We start from the raw sequence: 17,654 nt of genomic DNA, 5'->3' as shown, positions 1-17,654 counted from the left end.
AAACAATTTTGGAAATGGTTATGGGGTATAAATATGAGTAGGAAAATTGTTGGTTTTCGATGGTTGTTGGTTCATAATGCTATACCAGTTAATGGGTGGTGAAAAGGAAATGTAGACAAGATGTGTCCTTTTTGTACAGGTGTAATAGAGACTGCTAAACATTGTTTGTGGAGTTGTGGTTTTGCTATGGATATATGGAAACAAATTATAAAATTTTTAATTCCTATATATCCTAGAGCAGTGTACACATGGGGTGCAGTATTATGGGCAGCGGTACATGATAAACCGATGGAATATGAACATGAGGAGGTTGCGGATGCTATTATGGTGAGGCATGGTATGATGGAAAAAATTTTGATCCCTCCGAATCCACAAATACAAACTGATAAACCTCAAATATGGCAATTGGTAAGCAGTATTACAATTTGGTATATTTGGAAGGCTCGATGTTTGAAGGTATTTCAAAATATGACTGAAAGACCTGCTCAAATAATCTCCGGAATTTGGATAGAGATTGTACATAATCTTAGAGGGATTTTGGATGGTATAAAAGGTAATACGCATCAAGCGGAGCTTAGGCGGGTGGAGTTTCATGCCATTTGGGACATAGGTATATTTTATAGACGGTATTTTGGTAAGGTGGAGTGGTTCTACTCAACACCAAAGTGTTTATTCAAGCCAATGGTTAGACTTTAGAAAAATATAGGGGATCGGTATAGCTTGTATGTTTAGCCTTATGGCGGTTTTCTAATACTAATGTAGTATCTTTTTTTTGGAAAAAAAAAAAGAAACCAAATGCCCAAGACTTGAACCCACAATCTTAACATGGTTGTCCAATCGAATGACATTTAGAGCTTCATGACATACATGCTATCATATCATATATTTATGCTCAAACGTTTCATTTATTCCCCTTCTTTTGAAGCTCAAAAACAAAATGGTCGGAGCTATGATGTTATTATGTATAACCATCATTGTACACTGTGCTAGAAGGTTTCCAACATTAACATCACGAGATCCCTTTAGTTGTACTTACACAATTCCCATAGTTGCACAAACCCTTCCACCGATGAGCATTCAGATTCAATTGTTTCTTCCCCAAGTAGAAATTGTGTCAATCGAATCACGTCCGAAGGGATTCTGACACAGAGGGATCAAGACTCAAAAGGTCGAGCATAATGCGATGAGCATGAGAGTGTGTATCTTAACCCCATCCATAGCTCCTTTCATTCATTGGATTATTCATTAAATCATAGCTCCTTTCACTCATTGGATTATTAATTAAATCATAACTCCTTTCATTCATTTGGATTATTTATTAAATCATACCTCCTTTCATTCATTGGATTATTCATTATATCATAGCTCCTTTTCAGTCTTTGGGTCTTTTACATGACACAGCTACTGTTTTAGAGGGAGAGTGAGGGTTTATAGAACGGATTTGGAAAGCTCCGTGGACTGTAGAAGCATGGTCTGCAGCAGAGGAGCGTGGTCGGCCCTTCTCATTGCTTCAGGTGGAGCAATCCTCGGCTCTTGCATCACCATCGCCCTGGTCAAGCTCAATTACTCAGTGAAGTTGAAAACGAGGTACTGTACTCATCACGGAAGCAAACGTTCTTGTCAATGAATTCCTTTCAGACATCCCAAATTCAAGTCTGTCCCTCTCTCTACCTATATATGTTAATTCTGTTTGTTTGGACGGAGAGATACCTGTGCATTTTCACACTATACATACTTCCAGAAACTCCCAGCCAGTGTTTGGGAAAGTAGTTTTGCCAACAAGCGCAAAACCTTCATTTATAATTTTAAATCTCGTTCGTGGATTTTTTATTATCAAAAGCTACAGATGTTCTGCCATCAACTTTACAATTCAAAGGTCTGTCCAAGTTTTGGTTTTTTGTTTTAAATGCGGTTGTGGAGTATATTAATCTGAATTGGTGAGAATCCAATGCCCCGAAAACCTAAGGGTTCCTCCGCAAGGTTCGTCCACGGAGGGTGAGTCAGGGCCTAAGATCAGGCCGAAAGGCGTAGTCGATGGACAACGGGTTAATATTCCTGTACTGCCCCTTGTTGGTCCCGAGGGACGGAGGAGGCTAGGTTAGCCGAAAGATGGTTATCATAGTTCCCAAAGTAGTTTAGAATAAGGTCAAAATCATCGGGGATATCTAAGGTAAATCATCTTATGGTGTTATTTGTTCAATTATAGATTAACAAGGGATTACATGTAATGTATGAACATTGCATAGATACAAAAATAAAAAGAGGCAATAGGAAAATAGGAATGACACATTTTTTGCAACCATGCAGAACCAAATTGAGGATTTCGTATTGCAGTAAAAATCAGACGAATTTTCCCATTGTTAAAACATGAGAAGTAGCTACCATTCTCTAAACTTTAGGGAGGTGATTTGGGAAATTTGTGACAAACGATGGTGGCAATATTTTGGGATATGGCGATATGTTAGTCCATAATGAGCTTGCCCATTCAATGGTAATATTTTGTTGAAAGGTGCTTTGGATAGAGCCAATTCGGACAAAGTCAGGAAAAGAAGCTCCTGGGGAAATCATAATTTCAGTTAACATTCCAATTTCATGAGTGAAAGCTTATATATCTACATAGCTAGGATGATAAAATCCTACCTCCTAGTTACCTTTTGGGCTGAAACCTACGTAGAACTATATAATTATGATTGTACACCAAAATCACATTTGCCATAGGGCAGAATAAGCTGGGATCTTATTGTATTTCAGTGTTCAACTCATGGAGAAATAAACTAGCAAGCTGGAAAGGGTAGGTTTCACTGGTGGAACAGCACCTTGAAAGTATAGGTTACATATACCTGCTGGGCTGAAACATACTTACAATTATATAATTATAGTTATACACCAACATCACATCGGCCAGAGTGTAGAATAAGATGGAATTTCATTATATGGCAGTTTTCTTTTTCTCCTGCATTCCCATTTCTTTTATTAAAGTGAAATCTCATTGCAAATGTAAATCTGAGAGATCCAAATACGTTACTATAAGATAGAAATTTGGAAGAGAACTAGTGTTACCATCTCTGATCTTGTAGGTTATGAACTACTGGATGGTTTGCAGTCATAAACTCAATTTCCATTGGAAGATCTTGCTTGCAAAGAGCCTAATTAGTTTAGGAAAAATCCTTAGCATATATGTGAAGGGTGTTAATATCACCAAATCCTTGATTCTAGATGCCTATACTGCATATGCACATGATGATGCTTAAGTTATCTATCCATTGATTGATTTAAATTCTTCCTTTTTTGGCTCAAGAACTTGATCTTACTTTTTGTTTGTATATATGGTGCTAGATTTTCTACACTTTATTCCTATATATATTTCTATCCTCAAGAATATTTGAAAAATTTGTTTTGCCTGCTATCTGAAAAGCATATTATCTGCAGGAAAAAAGTAGAAGATAAAAAACAGAGCTCCTATCTATATGACCAGATGCATCCTGGTATGACTATTTAAGAAATGTTTCAATTTCAGATTTGAACTTCATTCCTATGATACTGTTGCATTTATAATCGGTAGATTCTGCAGCAAGTTAAGACAATGGTTCTATTGTTATGGTAGATTTATGAATGAATTGATTAGAACATAGGGTTTTATGCTTTTCCATGCAGATAATGCTAGCAATCATCTAGAGGCGAGCATTACAATAGGACATAATAATGGGTCTATTACGACGTGTGATTTTCGCCAGGACGAGATTATCAATGAACAATTCACAAGGTGCTTTTTGTGCTTTATTGTTGTATCTATTTCCATAATTGTAGGATTGCTATATTTAAATTCTGATTCTTTTCTCTAACTTTCATAATGCTGAACAATAACATATTATCATGCAAAGCTTACTTTTATCATTTTAATGGACTTTTATCTTTTTATAGAAGTTCCCTCTCATACAGCAACAATTTGGCTGGAAGCCTCTTTCTTGAACTGGAATTATGAATATTTCTTCATGCAAATGATTTAGAAACAATATGCATTGCCTATCTTTATGTGTTGGATTTAGGACAAACAGCTTGTTATTTATTTCTCTCAAACTGTTTATCTGGAAACCTACAAAAGACTACTTAATAATTTCTGGTGCTACAGGAATATCCAGTTCTTTGGTGCTGATTCTCAAATGCAGGTTCATAATGCATTTGTGGTAGTTGTGGGGCTTGGTGGTGTAGGCAGCCATGCAGCTGTGATGTTGGCTCGATCAGGCATAGGCAAACTAAGACTTGTGGACTTTGATCAGGTTGACAATGAAACTCTCCATAAAATGTTCTCTGCTCCTATATTGAACTAGTCAATACCAAATTTCTGTTGAATTTGGTTATCTTATTTATGTAGGTTTCTTTATCATCATTGAATCGACATGCAGTTGCCACACGAGCTGATGTAGGCTTGCCAAAAGCCATTTGCTTGCGTGATCATATACAGAGAATTTTTCCAGAATGTCAAGTGGATGCTTGTGTACAAATGTATGAGAGCTCAAGTGAGGAGGATATCTTAGAGGGTGAACCAAACTTTGTTCTTGATTGCATTGATAACATAGATACAAAGGTACATTACAATATCCAGTTAGCCCCCTTTTACTAATCACAAGTGAATCCAGTTATTGCAAATTTTGAGACAGGCTTTATTATGAATCTTCCTGCAACTGCACCTTTGAATCTGAGGTGCCCGAAGTAAAGAAAGAGAAGATGGGTATACTGTTGAACTTGCATTGGTTGTCTGCTACAGGTCTATATGTAAGATTAAATCTACATATGATGTGGAATTAGCACAACTTATAAGCTTAAATGACACAAAGGGCTAGCATGGCCTGTATGTAGTAGGCATTGTGTATCATGGAGAGAAGGCTCCCCCAATAGCAACGCAGTGCCTAATAAGTACCACAAACTTTCCCAATACTTACTAGATTACCCATGAACCAACCACATCACCAGGACCCAATGTCTAAGGTGCACCATTAAATTAACTCCTGGTGATGTGTTTAATTCTTGGATAACCCAATAAGTATTAGGTTGGTCAAATAATGGCACTAATACTGTTTGATTTATGTAGATAAAAGCCCCTCTCTTTTCTTATACGAGTGCATCTACAATATCATATCCAGGGAAATGGTGTTTCCACATAGCTTGAAAATAATGCATCATTTCCCACCTATTCCTAGATTGTGGAAACACTGGTTTGACATGACTTGTTCGTAGAAAAATGAAGGAATTTTTAGTTGGGTTTCTTAAAGTAAAATGGGTTCTCTGTTGCCTTCATATTTGACCATCGCAAACCTCTGCATCTTTTCTAAGCCTTAAACATTTCTTTTCAGCAGTCTTATCCCTGTTATTGACTTTCAACTCAGCTGACAACACAACTGCCATCCATTTTATCTTTAGTGTGTAGTTCTTTTGCAGATTCTTTGCAGCGTTCAGGGCTTAGGCTATAAGATATCCTTAAAGTCAAGAACCTAATTGGTTCCATTTGTCATGCAGTGAGAAGATAGGATAGGCCTTTTTATGCTTTTAGCTTTAAGTTTCCCTTGCGTTTCCCTTCAACATCTCTATGGATTAAAATTAGAAAGAATACCAAGGCATACAAATATGTTTTATGTGTTTTCTACTGTGCTAGATCAATGTTCTATTTGCCTCCATCTCCAACTTGTTGTAGAGTTGGATACCAGCTCCTAACTTGGAAACATTTCAAGGCCATGCGGTCTGCTAGTTTGACATCTTTATATGTATATATCACAGGTCACGTTTTTGCTCTAATTAGGAGCTTAATGTGGTTTCCATTTTTCAAGAAAAACGAAGATATTGATTTGGCCTATGCAGGCCATTGGATGTTAATCTTTTTTGGTTTCTGTACGGTTTGATGATATTATGTTCTTTGCATGATAGGTGTCACTACTTGCAGCAGCTGTAAGAAGAGGTCTGAAGATATTATCAGCAACAGGAGCTGGTGCAAGGGCAGATCCTACGCGTATTCGTATAGCGGATCTGAGTGAATCTTCAAATGATCCTCTTTCTCGCTCAGTGAGTACTGAAAATTTTGCTATTTTATTGCAAGTAAAGATTGGCCATAAAAATGACTTGAGTGCTAACTTATTAAAACAATTTTCTAATTTGACTGGACATTGTCATTTAGGTGAGACATCGACTCAGGAGACAGTACGGAATAGAGTCAGGAGTACCTGTCGTGTTTTCAACAGAAAAACCAAAAGTGAAATTGCTTCCTTTCAGAGCACCTAATGGGGAGGATGTAGATCCTTCTGATTACCAAGTAGGGAAATAGTGCTCTATTCATGATTATCAGCTGAGAATGGGCGATATTCTTTATTGTCTCTCAGATGCTCTTTTACACATAGATGTACTTCCCTTCTTTCTTTGAACAGTTTAGGGTATAGTAATGGAATCTGTTAGCCACTGTAGTCTTTGATTAACCAAGGTAATAAGCTGAAAAATAAGATGTCCTAAAGTTTTGAACTTTGTCACTGCATGGATGGTGATACTACTGCTTAATGCTTACTGATCCTTGGATGAAACAGTGGTTTGAATCTTGGTAAACGTACACATTCGTGCTTCTTGCTTTGTAGGGAGTGAAAAGATTACGGACATTCAGTTCCCAAAGTTTGTTGAATTTGGAAACTGTTTGTCTTAAATTATTTGAGCCATACTTCATTGAGACCTTATTAATGCTATCATTTTCTGGGTCTAATGTTATTTCGTTTGATTTCTGACAGGTGATACCTGGCTTTCGTGTGCGTATAATTCCTGTCATGGGCACTATTCCTGCAATATTTGGTCAAGTAATGGCATCCTATGTTGTGACAAAGATTGCAAACTTCTCGGTGGACTATGAACCTCTATTACACTTGGACACTGAACTTTATCAAATTCTTCATCAGAGATTAATTGAGAGAGAAGAGATAAGGTTTGGTTCTGTTGCTGGTGTTGAGGTATGGTGGCTGGAATTTGTGTTCACATCACCTTCTCTGCGAGATATATTAATTAACATAGAGAAGAATTTCAGGTGGATTTGGAAGAAGTTGTTTATGTTGTACGTGAGCTTTGGCATGGCCATAGTGCCAGAGATCAGATGTCAAGGTCGGCTGCAAAAGGAATGTGGCGTCATGTGAAGAACATGACATTGACCAGGTTATGATACTTTTTTGGCATTAACACAATTTCTTTATTTCCATGTGACATTCTTACCCTTGCAGTCTGCACCCTTAGTTGTCTCTAGGTCCTTTTGCACATGTTATGCCTCAAAATTGCTCTTTTCTTCAATGAAATTGTTCACACATCGATGTAATTTATCTACATATTCTTTCCGAGATACTTGTTGCTTTTGCATATCATTGTCTACTATGTCTGTAGTGCCTATACTAAATGAATGTTGGGTGAATTCCTTCTGGAGTTTAGCCATTTGACTGTTTTTAATGACAACCTTGCATCTTGTTCAATATTTCTTTCTTTCCTCTTCACCTGCATGTTGCTTGAGTCTTTCTATTGCATACATATCAGTCCGTGGGGATTGTGTTTAGGCTTTGACTTATTTTTTGCTTACTACCTCTTGAGCCTTCACCATGAACTCAAAAAATTGGATCTCTCCTTGGTTCCAAAGTTTCTTCTTCAGGCAAAACTCCTGTTGCTGAGTATGTTTAACTGTCATAGCCTTCATGAGGTATCCCATAGTAAACTCAATTCTACATGTTGTTTAAAGCTGGCCCATATACATCTTGATGGAAAAACATATTTCATGGCAAGCATTAGATGACACTCCATGAGTAACGATCTTGTTAAGTTTTTGCTTTGGTAGGACATTCTTTATATTGAGTATTTTGTACTAGCATCCCTCAAAATAGTGGGAAACCTAAGGCAATTGGTAGTAGTATTGGAGAGATAAGTACCTTGATCTTTCCTTGCAAGCTGCAATATTCCTTACTACACCCTCTTGATTACTCGCCTTTTAGTCTTCCCATAGTAAACATGCAAATCGTGAAGCGTGTATTCTTGCAGCCATGCCACCATCGGTTTTGTAAGGCATGAAGGTTAAGGTTTCTTGACCGTTCCTTTTTTGGATTGAGGTGGCATTTCACTGTCCGAAACTTCATGAGATGATTTGAGAAACATTTAACGTGGAATAGTTGTACTACACGTTAGTGAAATGAATGGTGTGGAACCGTTTGGTGCACATTTACTTATGTTTTTGGTGAACAATAGCGTAGTCTATAACCTCTTGATATACTGTCAATACATATACTTGTTATCTTTGGAAGTTAGTGCTAGTGGATCTAAGCTATTTTATGCTAAATATTTCTATCTAATTCTCTCTTTTTTTGCAGATGGGATTCATCAAAGGTGGCTTCACCAAGCAATCTTATTCTTTTTACTTTTGAAGAGGTAAGCATATGCAAAATGCTTGTTAAATAATAAATTTTACAGGTGTAAAGGTAGTTTTTGAGATAATTAGATTGATGTACTAATTGTTCATTTTCTTTTCTTATGTTTACAATGACATCAATGTCATTTTCAAGTATCCTACTATGTGTGTGAGAAAGAAAGAAAGATATAATAATGTGTTTTAAGAGGCCAAAATGGCCTATAAGACCAAACAAGAGAACAAGAAATCAAAATAAAATAAATATTACTTGGTAAATATAAAAGAAAATAAGATAAAAGAGACTAAAGAATCAGGTTTTCGACATATGTGACATTCTCAAGTTAGATATATGGAGACCAAGAGGTCATGGGTTCAACCCCAAATTCCATAGTGGCATCTAATAAATTAAGAGATATGTTTGATGTAATAGAGAGGTGAGAAAATTGGGTTAAACTGAAGACATAGTGGTTGAAGTGTAAGAACTTACCACTAGGGTAAGCTAATTACAAAAAGAGAGAGAAAGAGGTTTCGCGTTTCAGTTTTAGTATTCAATAATATTTTTGAAGTATCTTTTTGCTTTGATCCCCATTCCCTCCATTCTTGGGCTTACTTTGAAGCTTATTTGGAGAGCTTTCCAACGAATCATTGTACGAGACATTTGGTGCTTGTTGGTATGAGCAAAATCATCACTCAATTGTCTTCAACCCTTGGTTGCTTGCTTCACCTCCTTCTTTGACTAAATTGCATGTAAGTGATAACTCACATATTTGTGACCTTATGGATGTTAATATTGCTATGCATGTGGATGCTTTACCAAATTCCATTAAGGATGCATGCATGGTTGACTTAAAGATGCCATCGATAGGGATGAGGAATATTTACGATGCATAACAAATGTTTTGATAGAGGGTTTTTTAAGGGACAATGTGAAAGTTGTCGAGGAGTTTGTTAATAATGGAGTTGCGAAAGTAGGAATGGACAATAAGGATTTATTGAGATCAATTTCTAATTTCTTTGATAAAGGTTCATAATGTTATTTCATGGGGGAGATACCATTCTTTAGAGGGTTAAACAACGATTACGTGAGATTTTACAAGATAATTGTGTTCAAGAAGTTTAAGCCAGTCCTCATGGTTTATGAGGTTGTTTTGGAAATATTTCTCAATAAATTGCATGTTTTTTATGAAATAAGAGTAGTTTATATTATTCCTTAAGAGGCCACTTGTGGAGTATTAGGATATATTGAAGCAAGATTGCCCTATATGGGTTGAGGTATAGTGCAAATATTTAGTGGTAGTATATATCAACCAATCGTGAAACGGGGAAAGATCATGGTACCTTTTGATGTTAACATGCAAAATTGATATTGGATGCGTATTCTTAAGAATACAACTATTAAGAGACCAAACTGTTTGCAAGTTGAGTGCTTTGTATGCCTCCTATGTGCTCTAGGATAAATTGTGGTACATTTGTAGGACATTGTTTCCATTATAGACTCAAAAAAGGAATGATGTAGTGAAAGTAGTAAATGAAGAGTCCACAAACTGTGATCAGATTTTGGATTTAACAATCTTAGAGGAAATAAAGGAACAACAAATTGTGAATGACAAGTATGGGAAGACTATAGAAGAGAAAGGGCAACGATTGATAGGTTCTGGAACGATTAAGAAAGTTAATAAGAATGTTGAACATAGTTTATTTGTTGAGAAGGTAAATATAATGTCTCCAAGTGCTTTCAATGAAATAATTAGTCCACCTTCGTGAACTCTCTATTGACTATCCTCTTAGATTATCGTATATAATGCATAAAGAATAGTTTTTATAAAAAATCTTGGATATTTTGATTTCATTGAAAGTGCTTCATGATTGTTCATACAAACTGCCATTAAATATTTGCACTTTACCTCAACCCATACAGGGCAATCTTGCTTCAATATATCCTAACACTCACAATTGGCCTCCAAGGAACAATATAAACTACTCTTATTTTATAAAAAACATGCAATTTTGTTGGGAATAAAGGGCCATCATGCCTTTTATTACTACATGGGTGTGAATGCACTCGTAACACATTGTGACTTATATATACATATATATATATATCTAAAAACCAAAAAAAGTGGTACACTCTTTGTACCCAAGACAACCTGCATCTCTCTCTCTTTTTGTCTCTCACTCAGACTCTCTCTCGCTCTCTGGTTGACCTAAACCTTAATCCTCGTGTTGCCCTTCAAACTGGTATCAGAGCAAGTAGGTTAGAGCAGGTCAATGTGTTTTTTTCGCAAAATGTCTTTTTTTTTTGTAAAGCAGATCACGTTTTTTTCCTGCAAAGTAGGTCATTTTTTTTGTAGAGCAGATCACGTTTTTTGCAAAGCAAGTTTTTTTTTTCTGCAGAGCAAGTCACATTTTTTACTGTGTACATCAAAAACATCTTGTACGCTTTGATTGTGGATTAAATTTGTTTTTGCTCGTGGGTGTTGTACAATGCATGTACAACAAATATTGCCTCTAAAATTTTATCCGTAGATCTAAAAAAATTTGTTTTCAGTGTGGCTATATATCGTTGGTTGGTATTTATTTGTACCTCAGTTCACTTGTGTGAGAGTTTAGGCTTTGATTTTCTTTTTGCTTAAGTTTTGGTCATCCTTTTGGGCTAAGAAATCATGACTAGCAGCAGTGATAATAACCATCTTATGCACATCAAGAAGCTTGAGGGTGCACATAATTTTGCTGTATGGAAAAAGCAATGTTACAATATCTTGTTGCAGAAGAAGCATGCAAAGCCTATTAAAGTCAAAGGGGTAAAGCCTACAGATATAGACCAAGATGATTGACAAGAGTTGAACGAGCTTGTACGCTCGACTATTGAGTTGTTAATTTTTTATGCAAGCTCGTTCTACTCTTGCCAATCATCTTGGTCTATATCTGTAGGCTTTACCCTTTTGACTTTAATAGGCTTTGCATGCTTCTTCTGCAACAAGATATTGTAACATTGCTTTTTCCATACAGCAAAATTATGTGCACCCTCAAGCTTCTTGATGTGCATAAGATGGTTATTATCACTGCTGCTAGTCATGATTTCTTAGCCCAAAAGGAGAACCAAAACTTAAGCAAAAAGAAAACCAAAGCCTAAACTCTCACACAAGTGAATTGAGGTACAAATAAGTACCAACCAACGATATATAACCACACTGAATTTTTTTTTTTAGATTTACGGATAAAATTTTAGAGGCAATATTTGTTGTACATGCATTGTATAACACCCACGAGCAAAAACAAATTTGATCCACATTGTCAAAGTGTACTGATGTTTTTGATGTACACGGTAAAAAATGTGACCTACTCTGTAGAAAAAAAAACTTGCTCTGCAAAAAACATGACCTAATCTATAGAAAAAAGGATCGAATCTGCAGAAAAAAACATGATCTATTCTACAGAAAAAAAAGACCTGTTCTACAAAAAAAAAATGTGACCTGCTTTAACTTGCTCTGCTCTGATACTAGTTTGAAGGGCAACACGAGGATTAGGGTTTAGGTCAACCAGAGAGTTTGAGTGAGAGACAAAAGGAGAGAGAGATGCAGGTTGTCTTGGGTGCAAAGAGTGTACCACTTTTTTTGGTTTTTAGATATATATATATATATATATATATGTATATATAAGTCAAAATGTGCTACGAGTGCGTTCACACCCGTACATTAATAAAAGGCACGATGACCCTTTATTCCTAATAGAACACAATCATCTTGTAAAATCCCACGTAATCATTGTGTAACTCTCTAAAGAATGATATTTTCCTCGTGACATAATATTATGAACCTTTATTATAGAAATTAGAAATGATTCCAATAAAACCTTATTGTCTATTTCTACTTTTGCAACTCCATCATCAACAAACTCCCCAACAACTTTCACATTGTCCCTTAAAAAATCCTCTATCAAAACATTTGTAATGCATAACAAATGTTCGTCATTTCTATTGATGGCATCTTTTCGCATAACATGATTAGGAGACATTATTAACATCACCTCCAATGCATCATCTTTACCATCAGTTCTTGCACTAGTTACTAACTCAACCATGCATGAATCCTTTAAGGAATTTGGTGAAGCATCCACATGCATAGTGACGGTAATATCCATATGATGACAAATATGCGAGTTTTCATGTGCAAACAATTTTGTTGAATGAGTTAAACAAGCAATTGCGGGTTGCAAACAACCGAGCAACGATTTTGGTTGTACCTTTTTTGTAGCAAGATCCAAATAGAACTTGTGATTTCTTGAAAAGCTCTTTAAAAAGCTTTGAAACCTACCCAAGAACGGAGGAAAGGGATATCGGAGCAAAAAGATACATCAAAAACACTTTTGGGTAGTAAAACTTAAACGTAAAACTTCAAGTTTATGATCTCTCTCTTTCTCTCTATCATTCATAATCCTTAATATGGGTTCTTGGCATGAAGTATATTTTACATAATATTTTAAATGTACATGGTAATGTGGATTGGTTATTTATAAGACAGTTCATGTCTTGAATGGGTTTTGGAGATCATATGTCTAACTTAAGATGTACATTAAGGGAGGGTTTTGTTTCATATGTGATGTTTAACAGAGGAGTAACACAATCTATATCTATTCGAAGATCAATTGGAAAAGGATGCCTCGTTAGTCCATCACTATTCGCTATTGTGACATATACTATTCTTGTTTAATTACATAATATGGTAGTGGAGCAAGAATTGGTTGGATTGAGGTTGGCATTAGGGAGGCCATTATTGTTCAAGCTCTTGCAAATGACAATAGAATATTTTTGGCACCTAATTGTGAAAATATTAGTAAGGCAAAAGATGTGTGGAAAGTGTTTTTGAGTGTGTTAGGGTGGTTGATTAATAAGCATAAATATGTCCGTATTTCATGTACGCGAAAAGATGGCATTGCCCATTTCTCCTCCCACCAAAACAAGGGTCGCCATCTAATCACACCCATATCTTTTGTTTTTCCTATGGCATCTCATCCTTTGCTATCGTGGTTGACGAAAGCCCTAAAATGGCGGATGTTGCTGTAAAAGTGAAAGGGAAAAGTGCAATGTCATGGTTGGCATGGGATCATGTTTGTATTCTGAAGTGTCTTGGTGGGGCAAATAATATTTTGAATTTATATGAGTATATTATAGTTCGTGGTTTGCCTTCACTTGATTTATGTTTGAGGTTATACATACACCCTTGGCAGAAATAGTGTATTGAGAAGATGAGAATTAAGCTTGGAAACATGAAGGTTGAAACTAATTTGCGGAAGGTCATCAATTCTAGAAAGCATGCCAATTGTGCAACTTTTGTGATAGTTAATCATTTGTTGACATCTTGGTAGAGTATGTTGGATTTTGTGGAATGGTATACTTCACAAGAAAGGGGATGTGCCAATTCCTTACAAATGCAAGTTTTGGTGACATCAAGGTTGTTGGGGTGGGAAGGTAAACATCTTCTTAATCTTTAATTTGATTGGATGGCTTTATTGGGTTTGGTAACATTGAAGGATGCTATGTTGGTTTCACAAAAAAGATTAATGGCCTTTTGAACAACAAGATCAACATTCCGTATTCCAAGAGGTTATAGCTTTATTTGGGATAATTTGCGAGGATTATTATTATCATTGCATGACCCAATTCCTGATTTAGATGGTGTTTTTGAAGAACTTGATTGGGCATTTGTTGGCAATAGGAGATTGTCTATGATATCAACAAATGATGTTTGCCACAAGTTTATTGACAAACATAAGTGGATGCATGAAAGGGTTAAAAAGTTATGGAGTTCCGAGTCATGTTGGAGCTTTAGGGTAGTACCACGTGACCACGACAGGTTTTCCATTGATGCTATGGCTAAGGTATTCCTTTGCAGGGTCATGCTGGAGCTTTAGGGATGCATCAAACAAAAGAAAGAATGCTAATGGAATGTGCTTCTTTTGTTCAATGGAATAGGAGCATAGTAGACATCGGTTTGTTTCATTCTTGATGGTTAGAATGGTTTGGAGGTGTACCAATTTAGTGTGGATGTCTATGACTGGCGTAAGCATAGCTTCATTCAATGGGGGTTTTGCACATGTGGGGAATAATGATGCCCCATTAACAAATTATTGTTGAGTTCTCGAGGCATTGGGGGCTATGCTTCAACTGGAATAAGTAGAATGCCTTTATTTTTTAGTCACAAGTCAGGCTGAAGAAATATATAGCAAAGTAAAAGGACTGCGTTTGTGACAATCGACAATGTTAGAGAAGTAATGAAATCTAAACCATGAAGAGAGACAATTGTGCAAAGTGACTATATTGTCATCTGAATTTATGTGTAGGATGGGGTTGAGTTCATACTATTTAGATTCCTAGAGCTCTAAAGTTTCTTGTAAGTTAGTCATGGTGGTGTTTTCTTTTGCAATGAAAGGCATTATTTATGAGAAAAAACTATGCCTTCTTTTCTTTTAGTGAGCTTGTTGGATTGATCAGGTCAATACCCAAGTAGGTCATATCCAAACTACATTTTACAGGGACACAAATGCAAACAGGTCATTAAAATTACATGAGCATCATTCAATATTCTCAGCTGGGTGAAATCCTCCTAATTTAGAATTCTAATGCTAGGACATAGGATAGACAGTGAGACATCCATGACCTAGGGGACACAGATGATGCAGATAATTTCAAAGTCCCTAGGATCCCTGATCACAGCCAACGTGAAGGTGGATAGTACATGATATAGCAGACACCCACAGAGATGTCATCACGATGCAGTCTTGTCAATATAATACTGATAATATTGAGGACGTATCATCAATAAACTCCTGAGTATACTGCATTCCTCTGACATTACCACCTTCTCTGTGATGACATGAAAGTTTCAAACAGCTCCACACATACATGAGAATTGGAGAATACCACAGATTGTGATGCATGAAGATCCTTACACATTGAAAATGGTGGTTATATGAGGAGGCCCAAATTACAATTTTGGGATCTATAGTCAGTACCAGCTAATCAGGAGAGAGATGTAGTAATGATAATATATCCTTTACCAGTCGTACAAGGAAGTACTTTCACAACGATCTCTGCCTTCATGATAGACTCGAACATGAACTGTTTGCGCAATAATTCAACCAGGCTTTTTGTGAATACAAATATTTTAATAACCTTGATAGTAGTTGTGGTATAGCACTGTAAAACTATAATATGGGGCTTTGCAGGCAGAGCAACATGAGTCTAGGACTATCGAGGAAGTTAAACAGGCTGAACCTGAATTTTACCATATGGTCTGTTGTGTTCTGCATAAAGCAGAACAACATTTCAAGTATGGTTATATGGTTTGAGGTATGGATTCAAATTATTAAATATAACCTTTTTCCTGCTTTTCCAGTTGTTAGAAGTAGAATAATAATTTCCCAGTTAGTGTTGATAAGGTACTATTCTTTGATATGCAACAATGCTCTTCTTGTTTCAGGAGGATGATCTCTGATAAACAATAAGAATGCATGAGGATTAATAACTGATGTTGAAATCATAATGCAAAATTTGCTCATATTTTAAGTCAATGCAGGGTCTTGAAAATTGCTTGTTTGGAAGATGCAGTTTTTGTTGGAGCTCAGACTCTGGACTGCTGCGTCATTTCTGTATATTGTTGGAAACACTCAAACCTAACTGCCAAATGAGTGTCTTTCTTCCTCAAAACAGGTTTTGTAACAACATTCACCAACCGTACTCCAGTTTTGTACCCATGAGGCACTCAGGACCCAAGAGTTTAGATATAACATTAGGCCACATCAAAGAATAATATTATGTGTGCATAGCTGGTGATTACCTGCTAACACATGTTCAACATCATTTAAATCTAACCATTCCATAATGGTGAGTGAAGTACTGCTTAATGGGAAAGTATAAGACCCTCTTGCATTAGCTCATCTTATTTAGTAGTGTTCTAGCTACTTTTTCCTTGGACACAGTAAGTACAGAGAAGGTAGATGTTAAACAATATTGGCACCACGGTACTCCAAACATGCTGGGGCTGAAACGAGTGAACAGGGCCAAATGTTATTGATTAAAACTAGGGAAAGAATAGAAGCTAAGTGGGAGAGACAACAGCTGGGAACCGCAAAATTGAAGAGTAAAGAGAAACAGGTATTTAAGAAGAAGAAAGGGATGAGTCATTAGGAAGAATAGGTAGGGAGAATCTGTAGAGATGGTGATATGAAGGGAAGTGGTGATATGATGCTAACATGATCTCTCTCGCATTTTCTACTTTCTACAGTACATTTGTTTTGTGCTTTCTTCAATTTCCCTTATAAAAATGTGTAAGGTAATGTATAGAGATGGTGATATAAAAGAAAGTAGTGATCACACCAATGATGCTAACGTGATCTCTCTCGCATTCTCTACTTTCTACGGTACATTTGTTGTGCGTTTTCTTCAATTTCCACTTATACAATGTGAAAGGTAATGAGGGAATAAACTTGCTAAAATCTGCAATGTACATGAACAAGAATTAGTTTATATTTTGTGTGGGTTCACTTCCATACATTGGGTGCTCTAATTGCCAGCCATTTGGTGACTTTGAAGTTATGAATTTATCAGTGGTGGATGATGGAATGTTATCAACAAAAGCAAAGCGGCAATTAGAGTTTACAAAAGCAAACCTCACTACATTATTAGATGTTAACTATTGCGTAGTTATCTTTTTTTGGAGAGCTACTTCACATGAGATGCTGGAAGACAGGAGATTGAACATTCATGAAATTCATAAAAATTCCTTTGCCTTGTTTGGTTTGTATATTATTCCTTTTCATTGCTTTAATGATGAATGTTCTATATTTTACTTATTGTGCCTTGTTTGGCTTGCAAATCATTCATTTTCATTGCTTTAATGATGAATATTTCATAGTTCAAGAAGGAAGGGTAATTAGAAGGATGAAACTGATTCCCTGAATGTGCCCATGTGGAAATGGGAAATTTGGTGTTACAATTTACACTGTCAACATCCCCGTTACATATATTGATTTGATTATGTAAGAGTGCCATTCAATCAAATATGGGAAATTATTGGAGTTGACTTAATATGGTGATACAATAAAAAAACTTATAAGAATATAAGATACACTTTTGGCAAGACAATCACTTGCATTTTAGGTTACTTTATGAATGATTTCATACCTTCGTTGTTTATGACATCAAGAATAGATTGAGGTTGCAAGTGGCAATGAGAATGATCTACCTTGTGGG

General features: G+C 36.1%; 1 protein-coding gene across 1 annotated transcript; it reads left to right on the top strand.

The window, feature by feature from the left end:
- The first annotated feature begins 1,392 nt into the window (after window positions 1-1,392).
- Window positions 1,393-17,130, top strand: LOC147859916 (NAD(P)-binding Rossmann-fold superfamily protein). The gene is made up of 12 exons (XM_087324255.1): window positions 1,393-1,587; window positions 3,430-3,485; window positions 3,655-3,763; window positions 4,130-4,277; window positions 4,373-4,585; window positions 5,920-6,054; window positions 6,167-6,301; window positions 6,762-6,977; window positions 7,052-7,176; window positions 8,367-8,424; window positions 15,629-15,752; window positions 15,979-17,130. Exons 1-11 carry the CDS (start codon window positions 1,469-1,471, stop codon window positions 15,749-15,751), a joined length of 1,437 nt encoding a protein of 478 aa, XP_087180381.1. The 5' UTR covers window positions 1,393-1,468; the 3' UTR covers window position 15,752; window positions 15,979-17,130.
- Window positions 17,131-17,654: the final 524 nt, after the last annotated feature.

This window comes from Azolla caroliniana, unplaced genomic scaffold, assembly GCF_043228905.1.
Source record: "Azolla caroliniana isolate FFs.n. ecotype wild unplaced genomic scaffold, voAzoCaro1.0.p SCAF_9, whole genome shotgun sequence".
NCBI classification, from domain to species: domain Eukaryota; kingdom Viridiplantae; phylum Streptophyta; class Polypodiopsida; order Salviniales; family Salviniaceae; genus Azolla; species Azolla caroliniana.
Note: the sequence above shows the minus strand (reverse complement) of the source record. Positions and strands in the feature narration are given on the sequence as shown.

Bases quoted from the DNA above. Each gene is read 5' to 3' on its own strand.
- LOC147859916 (XM_087324255.1), top strand. From the start codon at position 1,469: ATGGTCTGCAGCAGAGGAGCGTGGTCGGCCCTTCTCATTGCTTCAGGT. The intron at 3,486-3,654 runs GTATGACTATTT...TTTTCCATGCAG, and splicing joins ATATGACCAGATGCATCCTG to ATAATGCTAGCAATCATCTA. The intron at 6,302-6,761 runs GTAGGGAAATAG...GATTTCTGACAG, and splicing joins TAGATCCTTCTGATTACCAA to GTGATACCTGGCTTTCGTGT.